Raw genomic sequence first — 27,911 nt, 5'->3', positions numbered from 1 at the left:
GGCAGGACGGACGTAGAAGGCACAGATAGAGACTCAGGAGTTATACACTCAAGCTGCGCCAGTAGCACAGCAACATTGTCAAGAAAGGAGAGCAAAGTATGAAAGAAATCATCCCAAAACAATGACACAAACCTGTTATCGGTACGGAAGGCAAAGATAGAATGAGCAGTGGATTCTATAGCTGCTAACCTATTTTTGTAAGGTAATAAATCAGCTAGCAACACACAGTCTTCTCGCACGAGCAAAGCAAAAGAATCATGTAACTGGCTAGCGAATGATAATCACAGACATGATGACAAGGAAAAATAAACACAGAAAAACTGAACAAAATAAGCCGTTGTGATGGTCACAGAGATGTGAAATAGGGACTAGAAAGACCGGACGATGCCCCCAATCTGTAGGAAGATTTATGGTCCACTAATCAGTTACATAAACAAATACGTGCCTGTTAGTTACTAGGGAAGACCATAATATCTCATCCAGGTTCAACTTTCTTTGCCTACTTATACGACACAAGACCCAGGCTAATGAGAAATACTTTTATTATGAAAATAGAAAAATATAATTCAAAAGCCAGCAGCAATAACTAAATATTGTTCACAAGATATCCGATTACATATATGAAATCCAGTACATAATTATTACAACACACTTGCTAGATAAATAAGTAAAACTAATTTTTACATACACTAAACAATTCCTTATAATAACAATTCCTGATTAGCAGCAATCTATTACAGTTATCACCAAGAGTAGCTTTACAAGTCTTATCCTATATCACCATAGGATTCTCTATCTAACCCCAGCTGATAAGATAATAAGTTCCTTATATCACCATTCAATTAGGCCTTAGCACAGAATCAGGTGAAATGGAAGACATCTCTCCTCAGCTTAGCAGATGTAGAAATCCTTCTGTTACAGGAACAAGAGTTCATCAGCCACTGGCACAGCTGTAATTTAGGTTGGCAGCAAAGGTTTCCTTGATGTGATGGAATCTAGATCTGTTTAAAGTCCGATTCACTCTCTCAGACAGAGAGTCACACGAAGTAACCGTTCAGGTCTTAATTATTATAAAAGAGGTGCGTGGAGAACACCTGTGATGAGATGCAAGTTCACCCACATCCTAACTCAGACTAAATTATAATTAGCACCTTTTCACTTGGATCTCGTCAGATGACTTCTCCGGACCAATCCAGAAACAGAGCTTAGATGAATAGGCTTTCTGTATAAAGTATCATACTATCTGGGAGACAGAGGCGCCTTTGATAGATAAGCACAGCATAGGAGCATAACTCCCCCAAGATTCACATGGGCATAGCTGGATGTCCTTGACTAGAATACAGTTCTGATACATACCCAGAAGGCATCAGGAAGAAACAGCAAAGATGTTTTCTTCTTTCTCTTCTTGCAGGTTCAGGCTGGAATAATTTCTTGCAAATAATGGTTCACTCTTGATGATGTCAGAGAGGCCTAACCTTCAGGTGCAAATAAGGAAACAGCCCTACTTTATTTGGGCCCTAAAAGGCAGGAATACACCCTCTCCCTCAATTTCCAGTTTTCATCTTTTGTTGTAAATAGTACACATTTTTCTGAAAGAACACACATTGATTACAGGAGAACGGTATAACCAACAGTTTAACTCTTTTGCTTATGCTGTCATTATAGTTTAATTTACCTGTTCAAATAAGGACTGAAGATAATTATTTAAGGTTCTGTTAAAAAAAAAACTGAAAACATTTTTTTATATGATAGAGTTTAATGTTTACAGTATGATGATATTTTAAGTATTGGTTGTATATTTTCCCGTAGATTTTAAGGCTTCGTTGGATGTAAATTGCCTTGAACTGTTTTGGTATAGATTATTTGTGTATTAGATTAGATGTGCACACTAGAGAATGACACGGGGAAAAAATCTGTCCTCTGCACCGTCCTGTCACCGCCGTTCCCTTTACCGCCCCGTCACCGCCACTGCCATCCCATTCACCGCCCCGTCACCGTCCCCGCTGCATCCATATAAGCCTTAGTACTGTAATATTTAGCTTATTCCTTTCTTATAAATCAAAGTTCCTGCTGCTGAACTAGAGAAAGAGATGTTCAGCTGGCAGGGCTTTATTTATAAATTTTTATCAACACAACTAATATACTATTTTATCCTAAAGCAAAAAATAAAAAAATAAATATAAATTTTTTTTTCTACCTTTGTTGTCTGGTTTCTGCTTTCCACATCTTCTCATTCAATTCCTTCCATCCACTGTGTGTCTTCTCTCTGCGTCTTCCATTTGCTGTTACTGTGCCTCTCCCTTCACCCCCCCCCCCCCAATTGGTCTAGCACCCATCTTCTTCCCTCCGCTCCCCCATAGTCTGGCATCTGTCTTCTTCCCACTCTGTCTTCCACATTTCCCTTCGGGGTCTGTTCTTCTCCACCCTCCTTCAATGTCTGTCCTATTCCTTTCCACCACCACCCTTCCCTTCCTCCTTTACCATCTGTTCCTTTCTACTACCCTTCAGCTCCTCTCGCGTGGCCTATCTATCTACCTTCCTCCCTCTTAGTTTCATGGCACGTTACAATGTAATTTGTGCAAGCCACTGGAGCCTGCAAGCTCGGTCCCTGTCTCATCCCCACAAACCATCTCGCTTCTGTGCTCCTATTTTCTCCATTTCTAATATCTCCCCTATGTATCTGTCATTGCCCCCCCCCCCCTGTGTCCATATACCATCCCCATGGCATGTCCCCTTTATGTCTCTGTCCCTATGCCCTATGCACATAATTTCCCCTCTTTCTGTTACCTTCCTGTGTCCAGATTTCCCCTATCTTCCTCTTCCATACCAGTGTGTCTCTTCTTTTCAACCCCATCTACCTTTTTTTCCCTCTTTCTTCCCCCCCCCTGCTTCTAGCATCTGGATCACCTGCCTGTCCTTCCCTTTCTTTCCTGCTGTGGGTTTTTCTTTCCGTCTTCATCCCCTTGGCCCAGAATCATTTTCCCTTTCACTCCCTCCTTCCAATTTGAGCCGGGAACACGAGCGATCGCACGGTCCCCGCAGCCACCACCCGCCTGCCCAATCGATCCTACTGTTTAGCCAGCTCTCTCCCTTCTCCTCACCTTAGTTTGTAGGTTTTGTTTTTCGGCGACCTGCATGCTTTCCCAAAGAGCCGCGCATGCGCGGCTGCTCAGTGTTCAATCTTCTGCTCTGCTGCAACTTCCTGTTTCCGGTTGCGTCAGAGCAGAAGATCGAAACTGAGCAGCAGCGGGTGCGCGGCTCTCTGATAGCGTGCGGGTCGCCAAAAAAGAAAACCTACAAACTAAGGTGAGGAGAAGGGAGAGAGCTGGCTAAACACTAGGATCGATTGGGCAGGCGGGTGTGGGCTGCGGGGACCGCGCGATTCTTCATGCCTCACTGCGGGGACAAGACCATTCACTGCCCCACGGGCGGTGAATGGCCTTGTCCCCGTCACCGCAGTGACTGCTAGTTTTCGTTCCCCGTTTCGGCGGGTGACCCGCGGCTAAATGCGGTGGCCGCAGGTAAACCGCCACCGTGTCATTCTCTAGTGCACACTCTTTCAGAAAGAGTGTGCACTACCAGGGATACTTTTACTAAAAGGCAAAGGGGGCAGTTGCCCAGGTCCCAACATGAAGGGGATCCAGCCATCCAATTGGTAAATTTAATCTGGGGTTTGGTATTTCTTTCTTCCTCTATCTGCTACCCTTCCCAAAGCCCTTTATACTTGTTTGTCATCATGGGTAGCAGCAGCAAGCCAGGAAGACAGCCTTCTGCCAGAATCTGGGGCTTTCCTCTGGTGTGTCCTGCTTTAGCTGATGTAACTTCCTGTTTCTGCATAGGTGGAAAGTGCCAAAGAAATGGCTACTCACAATGGAAAACAAGTACAAATGACTTCATGGAGAGGGAGAAATGCTGAAACCACACAGAGAGAGGGAGGGGGCAGCAGACACTGAGAAAGAGAGAGATCATATTGGAAGAAGGGAAGAAAAGAGGAGATATACTAGACCCGGGGGGGGGTGAGACAAAGGGATAGATGTGGCCCCAAGGTTTGAGGGGGTAGAGTACATGGAGTTCAAGAAGAAGGGATGAGAGAAGAGAAACTGAACATAGTGTAACCAGGGTTAAATAAAATTTAAAGTTACCTGGGATCCGGGTCCATAGAGGGATCCAGATGTGGATCCGGGCATGTGACCGGATCAAAGTTTTAGTAGGCCGGGAGTTTGGGCCGCATTAGGCCCGCAGGAGTGAGTGTCAGCCTATGTTGTTGGGCCATGGGGGTTTGTTGGGCCTGGGTTTTTTTATTATTATTTATTTTTTAATTATACATTCAAATTTCACAAGAATACATCTTGTTCCATCAAACACAGGTAGGAAAACAAACCAACAAATTAAAATACGTCATTATACAATCATACAGATTATCCTTGTTTTGTTTCTGGCTGCGGGTTTGGTGGCATTTTTTTTTTTAAGGAGAAAGGAGGGAGTGACGCCAGACTTCGGGTGCCACGTGTACGTTTGACATCATTACGCATGGGGGTGATGACACCGCATAATGCACGCATGCACGATGGGTCTGAAGTCGGTCTGGAGGAAGGACCAGAGCTTTAAAATAGAGCTCCGGGATTTTGGTGTTGCGGCGGTTCAGGCCTTGAAGAGGAGGTGGGCTGGTGTGGGCCTCCAGGATATCCCGGCTGGGGTTTAGGCCAGATTGCTGGCACTGCACATGCGGGGAACGTCATCATGCTTGCTTGCGTGGTGATGATGTCCCTAGATGTTGGTGCATGCATAGTGCAGCGACCGGCACGAGGTGTACCTGGGCAGTATTTTTATTTTTTAACTTTTAAAGTTTTGAGGTGGTGCCGCCGAAGAACAGAGGAAGTTTGGGGCATTGGGGCGAGGCTCCGGAGAGCCTCCACTGAAGATTTATGCACCCGTTTTGCTATTTTATTTGTAGGTGGCACGCAGGCAGCTGACAGCATCAGTGCTGTCATGGTGATGGCTCGTGCTGACAGTCTGACTTGTGCAGGGATGTTTTAGAAGATTTTAACAGTTTGAAAATCTTCTTTCAGGTAAGAATATTGGTTTGATTTATTTTTTGTGTTGTTTGGCATGATTTCTGTATGCTTTTCTGCAATTTTGAGGTTGCTGATCTCTTGCACAGGTCTGCTGTCCTCGTGCAGAGATCAGCATCAGCTGTTTTGAACATTCTAACTGTCAGATTTGACAGTTGGGAGGGTGACTTGGATCTGTGTACAGGTAGTTTGGTTTCTGTGCCTTGTGAGAAGGTAATTATAGCTGGTTTTATTGAATTTTGAATAGGAATTGGAGGTTTTGGTTGAAGTTGAGGTTTGATATATAGATTCTGGTATTTATCCAAGGGTGAAAACATTTCTTTCTGGCTGATGTGAAGAATTGTTTTATCTGTGAAACTATTTGATGCTAGAAATAGTCTGTGAGGATCTTCTGGGAAATGTTTGAGAGATTCTCTGAATAACAAATCTGTGGTGCTGATTTTTGTGGAGATTCTCGGTCTCTGTGTGGCAGGTCTGTGGTGCTGATTTCTGTTGAAAGTTTCAGTCTGATATCCTGTGAAAATCTTCTGGGAAATGTTTGACAAACTTGCTGCACTTCGAGGGAGTAAATAAGCAGAAAGACAAGGGCAACTCCGTCGACATAATATACCTGGGTTTCCAGAAGGTGTTTGACAAGGTTCCGCATGAACGACTACTTCGTAAAATTGCGAGTCATGGAATCGAGGGTGAAATACTCACGTGGATAAAAAAAACTAGCTGGAGCATAGGAAACAGAGAGTTGGGATAAATGGACATTACTCGGACTGGAAGAGCGTCACCAGTGGGGTGCTGAAGGGCTCGGTGCTTGGACCCGTGCTCTTCAACATCTTTATAAAAAATCTGGACATAGGTACGACGAGCGAGGTGATTAAATTTGCAGACGATACGAAATTATTCAGAGTAGTGAAGACACAGAGGGATTGCGAAGATCTTCAATGTGACATAATCATGCTCGAGGAATGGGCATCAACATGGCAGATGAGGTTCAACATGGATAAGTGTAAAGTGATGCATGTCGGTAACAAAAATCTCATGCACGAATGCAGGATGTCCGGGGCGGTACGTGGAGAGACCTCCCAGGAAAGAGATTTGGGAGTTCTGATCGATAAGTCGATGAAGCCGTCCACGCAATGTGTGGTGGCGGCGAAAAGGGCAAACAGAATGCTAGGAATGATAAAGAAGGGGATCACGAACAGATCGGAGAAGGTTATCATGCTGCAGTACCAGGCCATGGTGCATCCTCACCTGGAGTACTGCATCGAGCACTGGTCACCGTATATGAAGAAGGACACGGTACTACTCGAAAGGGTCCAGAGAAGAGTGACTAAGATGGTTAAGGGGCTGGAGGAGTTGCCGTACAGTGAAAGATTAGAGAAACTGGGCCTTTTCTCCCTCGAACAGAGGAGATTGAGAGGGGACATGATCGAAATATTCAAGGTACTGAAGGGAATAGACTCAGTTGATAAGGACAGGTTGTTCACCCTCTCCAAGGTAGGGAGAACAAGAGGACTCTCTCTAAAATTGAAAGGGGATAGATTCTGTACGAATGTAAGGAAGTTCTTCTTCACCCAGAGTGGTAGAAAACTGGAACGCTCTTCCGGAGTCTGTCTGGGATCTCTTCCGGAGTCCGTAGGGGAAAACACCCTCCAGGGATTCAAGTAAAAGTTAGACAAGTTCCTGCTGAACAGGAACGTACGCAGGTAGGGCTAGTCTCAGTTACGGCGCTGGTCTTTGACCAGAGGACCGCTGTGTGAGCGGACTGCTGGGCACGATGGACCACTGGTTTGACTCAGCAGTGGCAATTCTTATGTTCTTATGTTCTCTGAGTAACAAATCTGTGGTGCTGATTTTTGTAGAAGATTTTATGAGAGGTCCTGTGACAGATTCCTGTGAAATGTTGAAAAAAAGTTGTGAACTGCTTTGGAAACCTTTTTCTGGGAAAATTTGCTGTAAAGATTATTGAGATTTTGAGAAAAGATTTATGCATGAAATGTTTAGTGAAAGTATGATTTTTGTGATTATATATAGGAAATTTTGGGGAGGGAAATAGTATAAGGAACATCAATTATGTTTTTTTTCTTAGCTAAGGAAGTATTTAGGCATCTTTGGGGTTTCTCGATTTATGATAGGTTTTTCTTATTGATTTGGTTTTAGTCAGTATAGTCGATGGGTTCCAGAAAGTGAGGATCTACTAGCAACAGCGCACCAATGTGGTATCCCTACACAGAAAGGACAGAAAGCTTCCAATACACTAACCCGAGAAAATAAGGAGAAGTCTGAGAAGCTGGAGGCTATAAGATAAATTATTTAAAGAAAGCATTCTTAGACCCTTTAGTGAGTCATTGCTGGACAAAAGATTTTAAAAGAATAAATAATACTTATCTAATAAGCCTGCATAGTAACTGCTGATGGTGAAATACTATTAATGGGATCAAAGAAGCTTTTATTTGGACATTTTTGAGAACTGTACAGAGGGGAGGCAGAATTTCATTATCTAGAGTGTTTATACAGTAACTAGTTATTAAATTTTATTCCTATTCTCAAATTTGAATCCTTATTGCTTCTTTATATCTATTTTGTTAATGGTTTAATTAACATTTTTATTTTCAAGGTCACATTACATTTTATTATTGCATATATTATTATTTTTTTATGTAAATCACTCTTCCTGGGAAAAGGTATCAATTTAACCCTCGGTGTTCACGACCACAAACAAATCTTATTTTAAGAGGGATACTTTTTACCTCAGTCTGAGGGGGTTACAATAGGTAAAGGAAAAGAAGAGATACTAGGAAGGGACAGAGGAACAGAGAGTGACAATGCTGGAAAAAGGGGGAGATATCCAACTTCTATATCCACTTAACATGAAAGATCCAAATGAGATTTGTGATATAAATGGAAAATTAGATGAAATCAACCAATGGTTGAAGCTAAATATGTTAGCCCTTAATGTTGACAAGTCCCAGATTATTATTTTCCCCTGAATCTACAGCAGGGATCTCAAAGTCCCTCCTTGAGGGCCACAATCCAGTCAGGTTTTCAGGATTTCCCCAATGAATATGCATTGAAAGCAGTGCATGCACATAGATCTCATGCATATTCATTGGGGAAATCCTGAAAACCCGACTGGATTGCGGCCCTCAAGGAGGGACTTTGAGACCCCTGATCTACAGGAACCAATTAAAATTGACAATATGCTCCTACAACAAGTCACAAGCATAAAAATCCTCAGGGTTATTTTAGATCATAAATTAACATACCAAGATCACATAAACCAAACAGTAAAAAGCTGCTTTTACAAATTACGCATGATCAGGGCACTAGCAAAAGTATTGGAACCATCAGCACTCAATATACTTATTCACTCTCTTGTTATTTCTAAATTCGATTATTGTAATTCTCTATTAAAAGGTATCATCCCCCCCAAAAAATAAGGAGACTTCAACTTATCCAAAACACTGCAATAAAAATCATAACAAATTCAAAAAAGTATGATCATGTAACACCTCTTTTAGAAAATGTTCATTGGCTGCCAGTATCTCACCGCATCACCTATAAAATAGCATTACTCTCATTTAAAATCTGTCAAACTAATCTTCCTACTTTCTTAGACAGGTTATTGATTCCCTACACTCCATCCAGAACTCTATGGTTCACTGACCAAAATCTTTTCTCTGTACCCTCTCTTAAAGTTATCGGCACAAGACGAGCAGAAATATTTTCAGTAGCAGTGCCTCAATTATGGAATTCACTGCCCGGATATATCAGAGGAGAAGTTGCTCTAGATAAATTTAAAAGCTTCTCGAACACATTTCTTTTCAAAGATGCTTTCCCCAAATTAGAATTCACTAATCGAATGCATCTCTGCAGATTTGCTGTTTTTAGCATGCTTTTTAGGCCCCTCCCATTATGTGATCCTTCAACGTTGCCTTTTTCTACATTATGTAGTTCTACCTACTATCCCTTCATGGTCTGTAAGTCTGTTTGTCTTGGTAAAGGTATGTGCAAATTGTTTTTGTTACCCCTTTTTTATACTTGTAATTTGCTTTTAAACTATGTTATAAGTGTATGCTTAATAAACAGGAAGCGTATGTTTAATAAACAGGAAACATGACAGAAAAGGACAATATTGGAAAAGGGGAGATGTGGTCACAGGGAGGATTAGTGCTGGAAAAAGGGAGATGGGGAAACATGAAGCAAATGCTGAAAAAAATGGGGATGGGGACATATAGGGCAATGGTAGAAAAGGGGGAGATAAGGACACATGGAGGCAATGCTGATAAAAGGGAAGATTAGGACCAAGAGGGCAATGCTGAAAAAAGGGGGAGATTGGATCATAGAGGGGCAATGCTGGAAAAGGAGGGAGATGGGGATAGGGAGGGATAATGCTAGAAAAAGAGGGAAGATGGGAACATTGAAAGGGTAGATGCTGGGCATGTACAGGGACACAGAAGGGAGATGTTGCACAGGTTAGATAGAGATTCAGAGGGAAGATTGATGGTGAACTCAAGAAAGAAGAAATGTCAAATGGACAGGAAACTTTGCAAAGAGAGAAACAAGTCAGAGAAAAGCAGAAAAGAAACATTGGGACAAAATAAAATGAAAAAATAAAATGTTCAAACAAAGGTAGAAAAGGTATTTTATTTTGTGTTTGTGCTGACTATAGCTTTACTGGACAGTCTTTGGAGATTTCCTCACTGAAATCTCCTCAGGCTTTGCACTGAAAACAGGACTCCTCTGAATTGACAAACACTATTGAACTCACTCTGAGTTATATTGGCAGTTATATGAAGCTCCTATTCAGTTAACCCTTACTTCTATAATCTTAGTGTTATCAGCCAAACTTTGAAGTTCTTGTACAACTTTCTTTAACATGAGTAAAGAATAAGCACTTAAAACTGATGTTTTCAAGGCAGTTCAACTTTGTCACTGAATCTTCTTACTTTAGAAGCCCCTCCTACTCAAAAAGGAGCTGGGAGCATGTCCATACCTTGTGGAAATAACACTGTTCTCCAGACTTAGGGCTCCTTTTACTAAGCTGTAATAGCGGTTTTAGCGTGCACATAGAGCGCGCAGAATTGCCTTGCGCACTAGATGCTAATGCCAGCATTGAGCTGGCGTTAGTTTTAGCCGCATGTTAAAATTTTGTGCACTCAAAAAACGCTATTGCAGCTTAGTAAAAGGAGCCCTTAGATATTGTAACCTAAACTGTATTAGATTGTTATAAATAAATGCAGAAAACCTGGTGGGAGAATAATGCTAGGCTCAGGTTCTCATGCAGCCATGTGGTCTACAAATATGGCAACTGCTCTCTCTCAGACTGAAGAAGAAGAAGGGTTTATGCACTGTAGATGTAGCCTAGCTCTCTGGGAGAAGCAAAACCTTGTGGAGATTTAAATCCACAGAGCATACCTTACTTATACATCTTAACATAAACACTTAAACTTGTTCTTACACAAAAAACTGAGCAAATGCCCACATAAGGTGAGGACAGAACAGTGTTTATTAATTGGAATATGTCTGCTTTTGAAAATGCACATTTTTTTACATCTTGAATTCCGTAGATTAACATAGCACATAGAAACATTATGGTAGATAAAGGTCAAATGGTCCATCCAGTCTGCCCATCCGCAGTAACCATTATATCACTGAAGAGACTAGTTTATATAATCATGTATTTTTAATGGGTATAACTTTTGGGCAGACTGAATGGACCATTCAGGTCTTTATCTGCCATCATTTACTATTTACTATATATTTGTTGAAGGCCTACTTGTGTTTTTCATATAATTCTAGATGTGTAGAGAAATGTAGCGGTCCTGTTTTCTCAACAGGTATATAAGAACATAAGAATAGCCTTACTGGGTCAGACTAATGGTCCATGTAGCCAAGTATCCAGTCTTCATGATGGTCAATCCAGATCACAAGAACCTGGAGTTTAGGGCTCAATGTAACATTTACCATGTTCCACTCTTTTAGCTAAGAGTAATGTCTTAAACGGAAGAAAAAGCCTCAGGTCTATTTTAGGCTGAGCAAACGTGCAAACTTTGCTCTTGCCGCTAGGCTAATAAGTTTCAGCGTGGGGCAAAAATCGCTAATGTAGCAATGCTCTTGTAAGTGTTGAAGTCTAAACGTGGTATCACTTTAAAGCCAACGTTTCACGGATCACTACCGCTTCTTCAGGGCTTCCTGACACCCCTCTTCTTCACACTACAGAAGAAGAAATTGCATAAGCAAAAGGCACAATAGTGTGAAGAAGAGGGATGTCAGGAAGCCCTGAAGAAGCGGTAGTGATCCGTGAAACGTTGGCTTTAAAGTGACGCCACGTTTAGACTTCAACACTTACAAGGGCATTGCTACATTAGCGAATTTTGCCCCACGTTGAAACTTATTAGCCTAACGGCAAGAGCAAAGTCTGTACGGAAGTTTTTTGGAGCCAATGATGTGAGTGGAGGAGATTTGAGCATGTTTGCTCAGCTTAAATTAGACCTGAGGCTTTTTCTTCCGTTTAAGACACTCTTAGCTGAAAGAGTGGAGAACTTTTGTTGCTGTGTATGATATACAATTCTCCACTACACTAACGTAGATTGAGTAATACATTTACCATGTTGACATTTCATGGATAAGATTATTGCTATTTGAGACCTGGAAGTTACTGCTGTTATTGTATGGTAAGATATTGTATGTGTTTTTGCTCAAATTTGGGCATAGTGTTTTGCGACGAAGGGTGTGTTGGTCTGGCTGAGATTAAAATTACTGTTCTTGAGATTAAAATTCTGTTCTTGGGCCTATTCTTTTTAACATTTTTATAAATGATATTGCTGAAGGGTTGTCAGGTAAGATTTGCCTCTTTGCGGATGATACCAAAATCTGCAATAGAGTAGACACGCCGGATGATGTGGATAACATGAAGAAAGACCTGGTGAAGCTTGAAGAATGGTCTGAAATTTGGCAGCTAAAATTTAATGCTAAGAAATGCAAGGTCATGCATTTGGGCTGCAAAAACCCGAGGGAACAGTACAGATTAGGGAGTGAAGAGTGAAGAGCTTATGTGCACGACAGAAGAGTGGGACTTGGGTGTGATTTTATGTGATGATCTTAAGGTGGCTAAAACAGGTTGAAAAGGTGACGGCGAAAGTTAGAAGGATGCTAGGTTGCATAGAGAGGTATGGCTAGTAGGAAAAAGGGGTATTGATGCCTCTGTATAAGACTTTGGTGAGACCTCATTTAGAATATTGTGTACAATTCTGGAGGCCGCACCTTCAAAAAGATATAAAAAGGATGGAGTTGATCCAGAGGAAGGCTACTAAAATGGTATGTGGTCTTCATCATAAGGTGTATGGGGACAGACTTAAAGATCTCAATCTGTATACTTTGGAGGAAAGGCGTGAGAGGGGAGATATGATAGAGATGTTTAAATACCTACATAATGTAAATGCGCATGATTCGAGTCTCTTTCATTTGAAAGGAAACTCTGCAATGAGAAGGCATAGGGTGAAGTTAAGAGGTGATAGGCTCCGGAGTAATCTAAGGAAATACTTTTTTACAGAAAGGGTGGTAGATGCATGGAACAGTCTCCCAGAAGAGGTGGTGGAGACAGAGACTGTGTCTGAATTCAAAAGGGCCTAGGATAGGCATATGGGATCTCCTTGGAGAAAGAGAAATAATAGTTACTGCGGATGGGACACTCATCTGTCCTTACCAAGGTAGAACATTGGACTACACATTCTAAATTAAAACTGAATTCAGAAAAAACTAAGATTTTCTTGGCAAGTCCCAATAACAAGATCGTGAATACCTTCTTGGGGACTAAATTGGTCAGGCTACCCAATTAATTCTACAACCAAATCCTTGGTGTCATCCTGGACTGAAGCCTGACTTTTGAAGATCACATTAACGCTCAAGACAAAAAATGTTTTCTCACTTTATGGAAACTTTATACCATTAAACATTACTTCGATTTCTTCTCCTTTTGACTGCGGGTTCAATCTCTGATCTTAAGTAACTTAGACTATTGCAATATTATATACTTGGGATCTCTCAAGAAAACCATCAAGCGACTAAGAATCGGCCAAAATGCTGCAGTCTGTCTCATTTATGGCCTCAAGAAATAGGACCATGTAAGCCCATATTACAAAAAACTAAACTGGCTGCCTGTAGAACCAAAGATCATCTTTAAGTTTGCTTGCCTGTGCTTCAAAACCATGACAGGTTAATCCCCAACCTATCTGTCTCACCAATTCGAATTCCCAGGCACAACTAATACACTTCAAGTTTCAAGTTTCAAGTTTATTTATTATTTGATTAATCGCCTATCATAATTACTAAGCGATTTACATATACAAAAAATACAGGATAAAATGATTAACAATTATATAAAAATCATTTTAAAAATCTAGACACATTTGAACAAGAAACATTGGGATAGAGGGGGAAGAAATACAATTTATAATAGGAAAGGAGGGACCGATAAGGGTAAAAACACAAAGGACAGGGAAAACAAAATAATTATTTTGGAGATAGTATATATATATATATATATAGCTGACTAAAATGAAAGGGAGTTGTAAAAGAGCAATTGGCATTTCAATTAAATATTGAAAGCGTCTTTAAAAAGAAAACTCTTGAGTTGGCTTTTGAATTTATCAAGATTTTTCTCCTCCCTTAAATAAAGAGGGAGAGAATTCCATGTTTGTGGCGCTGTGACAGAGAAGATATACTGGTGCCTACTTGTTCGCTTTTCCATCCCTAAAGGGCTGTACCTATAAGAGATAACTCAACAGAACAATATCATTCCAAGCAGGCAAATGAAACAAATATTTAACCAACTTCATCTCAAACTCCTGTACTCTTGTACTCTTGTACCAAACTTTTAGGAAGTCAATCAAAACTTATCTCTTTTACAATTTCTCTGACCCCACTTCAACCTTGATGTACTTCCAAAATACTTCCAGATAAACTTGACTAACCTTAACATTCCAATGTAATTTTGAAAGTTCTCTGTAATGTTGATGTCTGAATACAGTCTCTTCCTCTGTAAACTGCTTTGAACTGTTTGTGGTATGGTGGTATATAAAAATAAAGCTATTATTATTATTATCATGTTTCTATGTTTCTATATACTCAAATATAAACATCTGAATATAAACTGAGGTAACCTTTGTTTCTCATGGAGATGATGCGGTATATAAACTTAAGGTTTAGATTAGATTAGATTAGATTAGATTAGGGAAAAGGTAAATTTGAATATAAACCAAGGGTTTATATTCAAGTGCCCTGCTTCTTCAGACTATGCACCCAGCCCCCCTCCCTCCCTTCCTCTGTCCCTGCCCTGTCCTGCCAGGCTCTTCACCCAGCCCTGCCAGACTCTGTACCCTGTCCCCACTCCCTCCCTCCCTCACCTGATGCCTTGCAGGCCTTTCTCCAGGCATGCCGTAAACCCTGATGGTCTAGTGGTGAGCCAGGACAGAAGAGATCCGTCTATATCCTGTCCTAGCTGACTCTAAAACATCCCAGCTCCCTCCTGCTTCCCAGACCTCAAGAAAGCCTACCTTGAAAGTCCTGGTGGTTCAGAGGTGAACCAGGGCAGGAAAGATCTTCCCATGCTCCTGCCCCGTGTGAGCCACTATCTAAAATGGCTGCCATGAGTTCCCATGAGAAACCTCGTGAAACAGCCATTTTAGATATCAGCTTCCATGGGGCAGGAGTGTAGGAAGATCACTCCTACCCCGGTTCACCACTGGACCACCAGGGTTTTCAAAGTAGGCATTCTAGAATTCTAGGAAATGGAAAGGAGTTGAGATGTTTTAGAGTTTGCTGGGACAGGAGGCGGGAGGGATACCTCCTGTCCCAGCTTACTGCTGGACCACCAGGGCTTACAGCAGGCCCATGGGAGGCCTGAAACAGGTCTGGGAGGGGGGAGAGTGGGTGCTGAGATCCCCATTTTTGTGCCCCAAAATCTTGGTATATATTTGAGTATATGTGCCATATTAATGTTTAGATGTAGTTTGTTTTATTATCAAATGGAGTTTGCAGGACCTGATATTACATTACATTAGATTAGTGTCTTCTATTCTGTCAATACCTTTCGGTTTTAGCTGGATTACAAAATAATTGGTCTGGGCATACCCAGTGAATTACAAGATAGATAAGCATTAGGGTTCGGGGATATATTGAGAAGGTTAATTTGACTTGACAAATTTCCTGAATAACTTGGTTTTTAATTCTTTCCTGAAGGTTTTGTGGTTGGCCATTGTGATCAGCAGGTTGGAGATGTGGTGGCCTAGTTTCACTGCTTGGGTGCTAGTAGACTGTCATACACTGTATGCTTTTGATTGGGGGTGAGAGAAGGGTGTCTGTGTTCTCCTTGGTCTGAATGTGTTGTTCCTGGTTAGGCAATTGTTTAGATAGGTTGGTCCATTGCCATTCAGGGCTTTGACTAGTGTGCAGATATGTGTTGAGATGGCTGTCTTCATAGCAGACTTATGTATGGTTATGCATGGTTAAGTTTGTCATAGCAGTCTTATGTATGGTTGTTTGTGCTGATCTGGCTTAAATCAAGAGTATGTGGTTTAGTGTTGGTAAGTGCTTGAAATAATTGAGTTATATATGGTAGATAGAGTGGTAGATCTGTGAGGCATCAGCATAGAGGTGATATTGAAAACCTTAGGATGAGATCAGAGCACCAAGGGAATGAGTATAGATGGAAAAAAAGAAGAGGTCCCAAGACAGCGTTTTGAAGTACACTGACTGATAGTGGTACAGTAGTGAAGGAGGATCTACCACTGCATACATCAAAAGTGCGATGGGAGAGATAAAAAGAAAACCAAGAAAAAACAGAGCCCTAAAATCCAAGTGAGGACAGCGTATAAAGGAGTAGGTGGTTGACAGTGTCAAAAGCAGCAACTAGATCGAGAATACAGAGGGCAAAGCCCGATTGAAGTGAGTCAAGAATACAGTAGCTTGTGATGAAAGAAAGTCAAGACAACAGCGGCAAACAGCACATTTAAGTAGCTTGGATAAGATAAGTTGATAAGGCAGATAGGATCCAGTGAGAGTTTTTTTGAGGAGTGGTGTACACATAACTATGGCATGTTTGAAGACATCAGGAACAGTTGCAGTGGAAAGTGAAAGACTAAGGATATGACGGAGAAAAGAGATGACAGTAGGAGTAGATGGGAGGGAATCAGATCAGAGGAACAGGTAGTGAGTTTGGAGGAGGAAAAAAAAAATGTGCAGTTTCCTCTTCAGTGATTTCAGAAAAGGAAGAAAAGATAGTAGGGTTTGAAGGAAGGTTGGCAGAATGAACTGGAGGAAGAAAAGGTGGAGGTGACCTGGGTGAGTACTCAAGGTTACTCTTGTCATAGAAGTACTCAGCCATAATCTGGGTAGAAAGTGAAGGGGGGATTGGAGGTGAGGGCACTTTTGAGTAGAGAGTTTAAAGTGGCAAAGAGACTACAAAGTTTGGAGCCAAGGGAGAGAGTGCGTATAGCTTAATTGTTTAACAAGGACAATCTGCGCCAATAATTATCAATTAACATCTAATTGACACTAATTAGAAGTTACATGCTAACTTTTTAGGTGCATTCTAAAAAGTGCTGTGTATCAGTTCTAATGTGCCGGCTAGACCTAGCTGTTTTTAGCCTGTTGTATATATATGGGGTGTTAATTTAATAATTTAACAAAATAATGCATACATATGTATATTTTTCTGTTTTAGAATAATCGGCATAACATAATGCTATCCTGAAGAAGCTCTCATTAGTTTATCCAGAGCGAAATGGAGATCTTCCGTCAGGGATGAAAGCCGGGCGTGATTTATGACCCGAGCTAAGTATCATACAGCATAAATTAATGTCTATATCAGTTTATAATTCTACATTCGAGTTATTGCTCATAGAGAAAATAAGACGTTGTATCAATAATAGCCCTAATATAAGACGAGTGACTATGATTGGCTCTGGTCACCGTCTTCGGGCACTTGAGATATTTAGTCTTCGTCTCTATGTATGAGCTATTTATATTTCTTTAGGTCTACTGGTGGCCTTTTTGTTGTGTTTGAGTAGTTATACTTCTGATTAATTTGGGACTGTTGTTGAATTTGTAAAGGGACATGGCTAGGGGAGGAGAATGGGTGTATCATGGGCATTTCTAAAAGTTATGTACTGCGACAGGGTAGGAGACAGGCAAATCTCAAAACAGCATAAGAAAACCACTCCTGTGTCTTTAAGAACATCTCTCAGTAGGAGAGAGAAGAGATCCCCTCCCTCAAACCTCCCTGAGACCTGAAAAGCTTAACTTCCCTAACTGAGAAAGTAGGAATGGCTTAGGTAAAGTGGAATGGCAAAGTAATCTCAAGCAATTTCCTTGGAAGTCTAAAACAGAGCCTAGCCCAGCTAGCTCTGCTCCATGTTTTGAAGTTGCCCCTGGTAATGAGAGCCCCTTCCTAACCAGGAAAAGAAAACTTCTCCAGAGGAGCCTGTGGATGTTTTCCTTACAGGCAGAAGAACAAATGAATAGATGGTGTGTGCTAGTAACATTCTCTCTAAAACTAAAGAAACCCTCTTGGGTTGAATTCCAGGTCATGAAGTTAGAAAAGAAAAGAATTCAAGGGGCTGGAGAGAGGAGGGTCATTTGTGAGGGTCATAATACTCAGAGTAAAAGGAGAAGTTTAAGTTTGGTGAAACTAAGACTGCATAAGGAACTTTTAAATTCAGTTTGGACCAACTAAATGCTAGAAAAAAAAAATAAAGGGGGAGGGGTAAGGGAAACACTCTCAGACTAATATTACCACAGACTGAGAAACTGTGGGTTGTTAGTTACTTGTTTGTTTGTTACAAAAGGAACTTTTGCAGCTGATCTTTAACAGAACTGCAATCTATCAACGTTTCTTTTTGCTTACTTGGACTGGAGATTTGCCTGACTGGATTAGGGACTTCAAATTGAGGTAGTCCTGAAGAGAAGCAGGAGGTTAAGGTTGGCTAGTGAGAGCCTCATAAAGTGCAGCATCTGGTTGAATGAACTTGAACTAACAGGTGAGTTTTCTGTTTGGGAGATACCTTTATTGACTTTTGGTTGTCTGAAAAGGCTTTTAGCACAGTACCAGAGTCTGAAGAAATTGTAGTTATGCCTTACTATACTATACCTTAAACGTAATAATCTTACTCAACATGTTCTTTCCTATCCCAGTTATCATCAACCAGAGCAGATATACTGACCCCAAAAATGCCTCCCAACACAGCCCCTACAACCTGAGAGAAATCTCCTTTTTCTCATACACCCCCCCCCCCCCACAACTAAAAACATATATATCACCCTTATAACTGCTAGAACAGTACATAACAAAGGCATCATTCTAAAAGACCTCACAGATAAAAACTGGAACATTTTTCTGTTTACTAAAACGTGGCATAGAAACAATGATAGTTACACAAGTCAGGGGTAGGCAATTCCGGTCCTAGAGAGCCACAGGCAGGTCAGGTTTTCAAGATATCCACAATAAATATACATGAGATAGATTTGCATCTCAAGGAGGCAGTGCATGCAAATCCATCTCATACATATTTATTGTGGATATCCTTAAAACCTGACCTGCCTGTGGCTCTCAAGGTCCAGAATTTCCTACCCCTGCACTAGGTATATGTCCCTTAGGCTATCAAGTTTTAACATGCTCCCATACACACAAAAAAGGAGGAGAAACAGCCATTGCCTGCCCATGACCAATGGATTCCAGAGAAATGTATATTGGTACTAGATTCCAATATGTTACATTAGGAAAAAAACATGCACTTTTAAGGATAACTATGGCAAATTGTAACCTAGAAACAATATATTTGTTTGTACCAGATCACTAGTTTGTACCAAGTTAGGATACAACCTTATATTGTAAACTTGTTCTGTAATTATCAAATTGTAACCTGTCAACAATATAATATGCATGTTTAAATTGTAAGCCGTTCCAAGCTCTTAAGGAACAATGGGATAGAAAATGAATTACAGTACCAGAAATAAATAAATAAATTGCCTTAACTTTTTGTTCACTGTGAAATAAGCCTGTCCAGAAATAAAGCAGTCTCACAAACAGATTCAGTCAAGCAATTCACAGCGCACTGATATAGAACACTCCAAATCTGCACATAATTTAGGTGGAAGCATTTAGGTCTGAGATTCTTTGGCCTAAATGGATGTGTCTAAAAGCTGTGACGTGCACTGTCACTAAGCATAATTCCAGTGCAATAGGTGTGTCATTCTGGACAAATGAGTAATCTCCCCATGGCCACGAGCCTTTGCAGAAGGAATCTATTCCGGATTTTTTTTTTTCTGTATCCCTCCTACTTCATTGAGAGCTCTACTGCCACCTACAGTTTTTCCCTTCTGAACGCAAGCCTGAAGGAGTGTTTCTGTTCTGCTCTTTATTTTATTTGAGTTCTGTTTGGATTTTCTTTGGGGGGATTTTCTGGTGTTCAGAGCTTCCCGGTTTGTGGGTTCAGCTCTACCTGCATGGAGAAGAAGCAGATGGTGGTCTGCAGCTGATAGGCCAATCCCTTGTGCTATCTGTTAGTCAGCCAGTAGAAGCATTTTTGGAGCTTGGGGCCATCCTCGGTTAGTGTTACCTACTGCTTGGCAGGGATTTGAGTGCAAGCTGTTGGGCAAATACAAAAATAGGATGGAAACATAATGGATACAATGTAAAATGCAAATACATAAATATAAACATAACAAAATCAATATATTAAGTTTGCAGATATGATTTAAACCAATTGATATGAATGTAAAATAGCATAAAAACATAGAATATGATGGCAGAAAAGGGCCAATGGCCCAACAAGTGTGCCCACTTTAAGGACCCTCCCCCCTAAGCACTTCCACAAAGTGAACCCACATGCTTATCTCATTTTTTTTTTTTTAAATCGAGCACGTTGCTTGCCTCAATTACCTGAACTGGAAGATCATTCCAACAATCAACCACCCTTTCAGTGAAGAAATACTTCCTAGTGTTGCTATGAAATCTCCCACCCATGACATTAAAAATGAATTGCAAATATAATCTAAAGCGTTTCACATACAAAATGCAAATGTATAAATGGAAAAAGAACAAAATGGAGTCACTAAGAAATACAAATGCATACATATTAAACAAATGAAAATTATATGACATTACAAATATGATCTAGAATTTTTCTATAAATATAAAGGGCGGGAGGAAGGCCGACCTACACTTAGTCGTACAGCACGTATAACCAAACCTTTTGACATGTTGCCTAGACGGCACTTATACATTTTGACTTAGACCAAGTCAAAACAGGAATAAGTGCCGAAAAAGAAGCCGCTGAGCTTATCGCAACTGCCGTGATCCACTCAGCAGCCCCAGCAACTTGCCTAACCCCCCCAACAGCAACGATCATGGCAGGAGAGATGGCTCATCTCTCCTGCCGTGATAGTGACCGCCCCCCACCCCGATCCATGGCACTTCAGGGTGAGGATCACGGCAGGGGAGATGCCCTGCCGCGATCTTCACCCCAAAGTGCCATGGTTTGGGGGGAGGCGATCGCTATCATGGCAGTAGAGAGAGCCAATCTCTCCTGCCGTGATCACACCCCCCCCCCCCCCCCGACACGACCGGGACAGGAGGAAGCCCAAGCCCTCCTGCCCCGATGACCATCCTACCCATCCCCCCACAAAAATGCAGGGAGGAGAGATCCCAGGCTCTCCTGCCCCGACGCAGCCCCCCCACGTCCGGCACCCCCACACCCATGAACACACCCCTGAACACACCCCCACCCGCCAATCTGCAAGACCCCCTCACCAACCTTGCAACCCCACTCCCCATCCCCCTGTACCTGAAGAACCCAGCTGATGTGCCTAAGGCCCCACCTATAGGCGGGGCCTAAGGCAACTGGGCCTATTCCAGTTGGCCCAGGTGCCTCAGGCCCCACCTGTGAGTGGAGCTTGAGGCATCTGGGCCAATCAGGCCCTAAGGTCCGCCATTCTGTGGATGGTTGGCCAGCCAGCCAGATGGGCTTGGGACCCATCCTTCCGGCCAATGTTTTTCAGGTACAGGGGTGTGTGGGGTTGAAGGCATGGGATCGGAGGAAGGTCTCTCGGGTCGGCAGGTGGAGGGTGTTTGGGGGGTGCAGGGGGGCCGGACGTGGGGGGCTGCTTTGGGGCAGGAAGGCCTGGGATCCCTCCTGCCCATATTTTAGTGGAGATGGGGGGGTAGGGGGGGTCACCGGGGCAGGAGGGCTTGGGCTCCCTCCTGCCCCAATCATGTCGGGGAGGGTAGGGGTTGTTCGGGCAGGAGGGCCTGGGCTCCCTCCTGCCCGATCCGATCATGGGATAGATCGCGGCAGGAGAGATTGGCTATCTCTCCTACCGCAATCATTGCTGGGGGGGGATTCTGTTACCAGTGTTCTTTTTGATAGACACCGGTTTCAGAATCCAGCTTTTAGGTGAAAGACTGGCTCCTCCTTCACCTAAAAGCCCTTGTGTTGGGCGTTTGGGACTTAGGGTTTTTTTGGTTGACTATATGTTGTTGGTGTAGACATAGTGGTGGTCTGGGCATTTAAACAGCTGAACGTAGAGGCAGGCCATTATTAAAAAAAAACTCATTTTGGACATTTTTTTTGAGAATGGACATTTTCCCTGCTTCTACTTTCAGTGTTTAGGGCCTAGGCCAAAAGGGGACTTAGATGTGTTTTTTTTTTATTATGCCCCTCCACATGTGTAGATATCTGAAGTTTTCAAGTTTAAGTTTCAAGTTTATTAAGATTTTGATTTACACGCAATATCAAATATTTTCAATGCGTATTACAAAAATTAAAATTTGGGGAAATAAATAAATTATTTAAACAATAGACATAAAAACATATCCATAGACAGTAAAGAGTACATAAGGACTACTGGGATAAAATTACATTTGTTTAAATTAAAAAAAAAAAAAAAAAAAATTTTAGGGAGGAACAACATCAGGAAAGGTATAGATAGGGGAAGAAAGGGAAAAAAAAGAACCACCCAGGCCACAAACAAACCATATCCCCTTGCAATTTCTTATATGCTATAGACGTCACATGTAAATTGAGCCCTTTTAAAATCATCATTTACATGTCAACGTCATTTCCACATGAAAATGGTGGAATTTTCACATGGAAATTAAGAATTGCTATGAGAAAATTCCAGAAAATCCATGTGAAAATTCCAAAATAACCCTCTAAGAGTTATATCTTCTATATCTTAGGCACCTTTTATCAAGCTGTGTTAGGAATTTTTATTGTGGGCCGCTGCAGTAAAAGCTCCGACACTCACGGAATTTCTTTCAGCATTGGAGGTTTCACTGCAGCGCTCTGCAATTTTTTAAAAAACCCTAAAGCAGCTTGATAAAAGGGGGCCTTAATCCCAACTTCACCAGAAAATTCCAAGCAAAAATTCCAAAATAATCCCCAAGAGTGATATCTTCTATACCTTAATCCCAAATCCACCACTAAAGCAGTATATGACTTTAGGAAAATTACTTTTTCATTCTTTACAGCTTAATTACCTGTTACAACAATATTTTTTCTATTTCCCATTCCCTCATTAAAAAATATTTGTCCAAGAACTAATACCAGTATACTAATACATTTTATAGTACCTGTCATGAATATGTCATCCCATGCTTGGGTATGTTTCTGCCATTGTGCTGTATTACATTTTCTGTGGAGATTGACAGGGGTCACCATCAAGGGGCCTAAATATTTCATTATCTGATGTATAAAAAAAAAATGACATTCTTCAATTGTCAGTTGTACTCGATAAACATGAAGAGCTAGAATCATCTCTGTTTGTATACCAATTTATATATTTTTATATGCTTTTGGACCCAAAGTATGAAAATATGTTACCAGGATAATAAACATAACATTGGCACTTCCACCACCACCTTACCACATCAAACTCCAAACACTCACCCCCTCTTGCTAAGGTGCGCTATGCTTTTTAGCGCGTGGTAAATATTAGCGCATGCTAAATGCTAACGTGGACACGTTAGCGGTTAGCGCACATGTTGATTTAGCGCACGCTAAACGCGCGCAAAAACGCTTAGCGCACCTTAGCAAAAGAGGGCCTCAATAAAATACTGCTATGGGGTCCTTTTACTAAGGCGCGCTAGCTGTTTTAGCGCACGCTAAATATTAGTGCGTGCTAAACGCTAACGTGTCCATTATAGTCTATGGATGCATTAGAGTTTAGCGTGTGTAAAACGGCTTGCGCGCCTTAGTAAAAGAACCCCTAAAAATTGTTATTGGCAAAACATTAGCCACAGCTTTATTGAATAACACCACAAGTAACAAGAACAATGACATTAAAATAGCCTAACAATAACGTTTCTTCTCTCACCCCTCTCCAGCCTGTCAGTGACAAACTAGCTATTAGGGATCCAATCTGAGACTTTCCCATAACAACATAAGAATAGCCTTACTGGGTCAGACCAGCAAGCCCAGTAGCACGCTCTCACAGTGGCCAAACTAGGTCATTAGTACCTGGCAAAAACAGTAACAATATTCCATGCTACTGATCCAGGGTAAGCAGTGGCTTGCCCCATGACATCAAAACTCATGCCTGCGTGCTCCATGGTGTTATAGGCTTGTGCCTAAACTCATAGTGGTGCCAAAGTTTCATGTTTATTAGGTGTTTTATATACTGCTTATCGAGGTTTTATCTAAGTGGTTTTACAATCAGGTACTCAAGTATTTTCCCTATCTGTCCCGTTGGGATCACAATCTATCTAATGTGCCTGGGGCTATGGTGGACTAAGGGCTCTTTTTACAAAGGTGCGCTAGGGGTCTTAACGCGCGGAATAGCGCGTGCTAAATTGCCACGTGCGCTAGCCGCTATCGCCTCCTTTTGAGCAGGCGGTACATTTTTGGCTAGCGCGCGCTAATCTGGTGCGTGCGTTAAAAATGCTAGCACACCTTTGTAAAAGGAGCCCTAAGAGACTTACCAAGGAGCAGCTCGGGGTTTGAACCCACAACCCCAGGGTGCTGAGGCTGTAGATCCGACCACTGCGCCACACACACTCCTTCGCACACACACACGTGCACAAAAAATAAATTCTCTCCTGAACTTTTATTCCCTACCATTTCCTGCTGCCTTGTCACATTGAAACTAGATTCTCTTCTGTCACAAATAGTGATAGCCTCTATTGTTTCCTATCAAGGCACCAGTTACAGGGTTATTTAAATGGGAAGGTAGCTCAGTTATTAAGAGCTGGGTTTTTGGAGGGATTTGGCATCTCTTTGCAAGGTCGATGGCAGGGATGTTATTGAATGAGAGCAGGGCCGCCATCAGAAATTTCTGGGCCCCTTACTGAGCAATCCTATTGGGCCCCCCACGCACCCCTTCCCCCCCACCTCCCTTCTTCCATGGGCCGAATACACACATACTTTTCTGCTAATGCTCCACCAGTCCCTTAAAATCTTCTCACATCCATTGGGTGATTTGGCATAGAGGAGATATTCATAAAAAGAACGTCCGTCAAGATCTTTACTCATAGACTGTGCCATTTGCTTTAAATCATCTTCCATCATTAATCCAAATTGCACAATTCTTTCTCTGTCTTTGTCCTGAATGACATCTGGCCACATTGCTGGATCCTTCCAGTCAACAAATTTATGAGCAGGCGCGGAGAACGCATTTTTAAACAAATGTAGTTTATCCTTGTACTCCTTATGTAATTTTAATCATCTATGGATATGTTTGTATGTTTATTGTTCAAATGGTTTTATTTATTTCCCAAAATTTATTTTTGTTATACGCATTGAAAATATTTGATATTGCGTTTAAATCAAAATCTCAATAAACTTGAAACGAGTGTCCGTGAGATTGTGGGAGGGTTAAATACTCAAAACTTAGAAGAATAACAATTTACTTAAAGTTTTTGCTACGCCAGCTTTCTGGTATCTTTACATACAGTGGCGTACGTAGCATATGTAACACCCGGGGCCCATCATTTTTGGGCACCTCCCCCCCATCTGTAAGAAAAACATGATTTTTAGTAACAAACCACACGTCACACATGAGTACCTAGGAAAAGGCAGCATCTTACATATTGCAGTGAGCAGTACATCAATACACCCATTGTAAAACTAAACAAGCCAGACCAGCACAGATCAATCCTACACCGTCAATCCTAACAGAAAACCATGTCTTTCGAACACACAGAACACAGAAAACACCTTCGCCTAGTATGGAATATGTCATCACAAACTAACCCCTCCCCCTTTTACAAAACTGTAGTGTGGATTTTAGCCACGGTGGTAACAACTCTGACACTCATAGAATTCTGAGCATCAGAGCTGCTACCACCACGGCTGGCGCTAAAAAACGCTCCACAGTTTTGTAAAAGGGGGGATAAAATAGAAATACACAGTTTCAACGCTCTAGCTCAGAGGTGCCCAAACTTTTTGAGCTTGTGAGCTACTTTAAAATGACCAAGTCAAAATGATCTACCAACAATAAAATTAAAAAACACAAAGCACACTATACGCTGAGAAAATGTTAATTATCATTCCTATTCTGGGTTTTTTTCAAAGAGGTCAAGGGAGATGACTATGCATTGTCACCTCAGTAACAATCATACAAAAATAGACAAATATACCCCCCATCCTTTTTATTAAACCACAATAGCAGTTTTTAGCGCAGGGAGCTGCGCTGAATGCCCAGCGCTGCTCTTGACGCTCATAGGCTCCCTGCGCTAAAAACCACTATTGCGGTTTAGTAAAAGGGGACCATATTGTAAAATATAGACAGCAGATATAAATTCAGAACTGTGCATAGTAAGTGAAGGGAAGTTTTCATCTCTGGGAATTTACCCAGTTAACTATTAAGTTATTTGGGCAAATTCCTTTGAAAACTGTGGTAATACTGCCTCCACTTTGCTAAATTTAAAATAAAATCATTTTTCCTACCTTTGGTGATTTCATGAGTCTCTGGTTGCAATTTCTTCTTCTGACTGTGCATCCAATCTTTCTTCCCTTCTTTCAGCCTGTATGCTTCCTCTCCTCCACACCTCATTCCCTCCCCCAACTTTTTCTTCCTCTCTTCATGCCCCCTTTCTTTTTTTCTGTTTCTCTTCTTTCCTTCTGTCTCCCTGCCTGCCCCCTTTCTTTCTTTCTCCCTGCCGTTCCCCAAGCCACTGCCACTGCCGCTGCCATCGGGGAACAGGACCTACCAATGGATAACAGGCCCCCAAAGCCGACGCCGACGCATGCTCTCCCTGCTTCGGGCCGACCAGCATTCCTCTCCCCGACGTCAATTCTGCTGTCGGAGAGGAAGTTCCGCCCAGCCAGGTAGCGTTTGGCTGGACCGAACTTCCTCTCTGACGGCAGAATTGATGTCGGGGAGAGGAAGACTGATCGGCCCGATAGATCACCAAGGCAAAGTGAGTCCTGGGTGATCGACTCACTTTGCCTTGGCGAGCTACTGGCGCCCCTGCCTTAGAACACTGCCTAGGACCTTGGGGGAGCCCGGGCCCCCTGTCAGCTCCGGACCCCTGAATGCAGGACCGGTAGTACTGCCCTGATGGCGGCCCTGAATGAGAGTACCCAAGAAAGGAACTTGGGGGTAATGGTGGACAAGTCAATGAAGCCGGGGGCACAGTGCGCAGTGGCTGCTAAGAAAGCGAATAGAATGCTAGGTATAATTAAGAAGGATATTACAACCAGAACGAAAGAAGTTATCCTGCCATTGTATCGGGCGATGGTGCATCTGCATCTAGAATGCTGCGTACAATATTGGTTGCCGTACCTTAAGAAGGATATGGCGATACTCGAAAGGGTGCAAAGGAGAGGTACACGTCTGATAAAAGGTATGGAAAACCTTTCATACGCTGAGAGATTAGAGAAACTCGGGCTCTTTTCCCTGGAAAAGAAGAGACTTAGAAGGGATATGATAGAGACCTACAAGATCATGAAGGGCATAGAAAAAGTGGAGAGGGACAGATTCTTCAAACTTTCGAAAAATACAAGAACGAGAGGGCATTCAGAAAAGTTGAAAGGGGACAGCTTCAAAACAAATGCTAGGAAGTTTTTCTTCACCCAATGTATGGTGGACACCTGGAATGCGTTTCCAGAGGGCATGATAGGACAGAGTACGGTATTGGGGTTCAAGAAAGGATTGGATAAGTTTCTGTTGGAAAAAGGGATAGAGGGGTATAGATAGAGGATTACTGCACAGGTCTTGGACCTGTTGGGCCGCCGCGTGAGCAGACTGCTGGGCAAGATGGACCTCAGGTCTGACCCAGCGGAGGCATTTCTTATGTTCTTATATTCCATGTTTGTCACTTCAGTGTTGTAAAAAACCTGTGTCTCTTCACTGTGCTGTGGTTCATAAGAAGCTAGAGAAGGAGTTACAACTTTGTCACATTCTGGGATCTTTTCCTGATCCTGTGTTGAAGGACTTTGTGGTATCTCCCTTGAGAATAATTCCCCAAAATGACCCGGGTACGCAGGGCAGGATTAATTTGTCGAGGGCCCATAGGCATACAAGTACACTGGGCCCCCTGCCCCACCCCACCCTACCATGCGCCCAGGCGGAAACAGGAAGCTGCATCAGAGGGAAGCTTTGGGCAAGCACAATTACAGTTCCCGTTGCCTTTCTTACCCGCGTTGCTTGCTTGCCTTACTTTACGTCGATGGGGGGGGGCCCACATTGCCGATCGGGGTGGGGCCAGCGTTTCCGAATTTGGGGGGACCTGCGTTGCTGATCGATGCTGGAGGGGTCCATCACCATTTGGAAAAAACAATGTTGATGTCCTCCTTCATCGGGCCCCCCTGACCATTTCGGGCCCTAGGCATCTATCTACTTGGC

The 27,911-nt window shown here is 42.2% G+C and overlaps 1 protein-coding gene across 1 annotated transcript in view; it reads right to left on the bottom strand.

Annotated features, from left to right (window-relative positions):
* LOC117356032 (1,25-dihydroxyvitamin D(3) 24-hydroxylase, mitochondrial-like) overlaps positions 1-27,911 on the bottom strand; it is a 325,542-nt gene that overhangs the window by 40,617 nt on the left and 257,014 nt on the right. The window contains exon 8 of the mRNA XM_033935282.1: positions 22,699-22,810. Coding sequence (XP_033791173.1) covers positions 22,699-22,810 — 112 coding nt within the window. The remainder of the gene's footprint in view (positions 1-22,698; positions 22,811-27,911) is intronic.

This window comes from Geotrypetes seraphini, chromosome 2, assembly GCF_902459505.1.
Source record: "Geotrypetes seraphini chromosome 2, aGeoSer1.1, whole genome shotgun sequence".
NCBI classification, from domain to species: Eukaryota; Metazoa; Chordata; class Amphibia; order Gymnophiona; family Dermophiidae; genus Geotrypetes; species Geotrypetes seraphini.
Note: the sequence above shows the minus strand (reverse complement) of the source record. Positions and strands in the feature narration are given on the sequence as shown.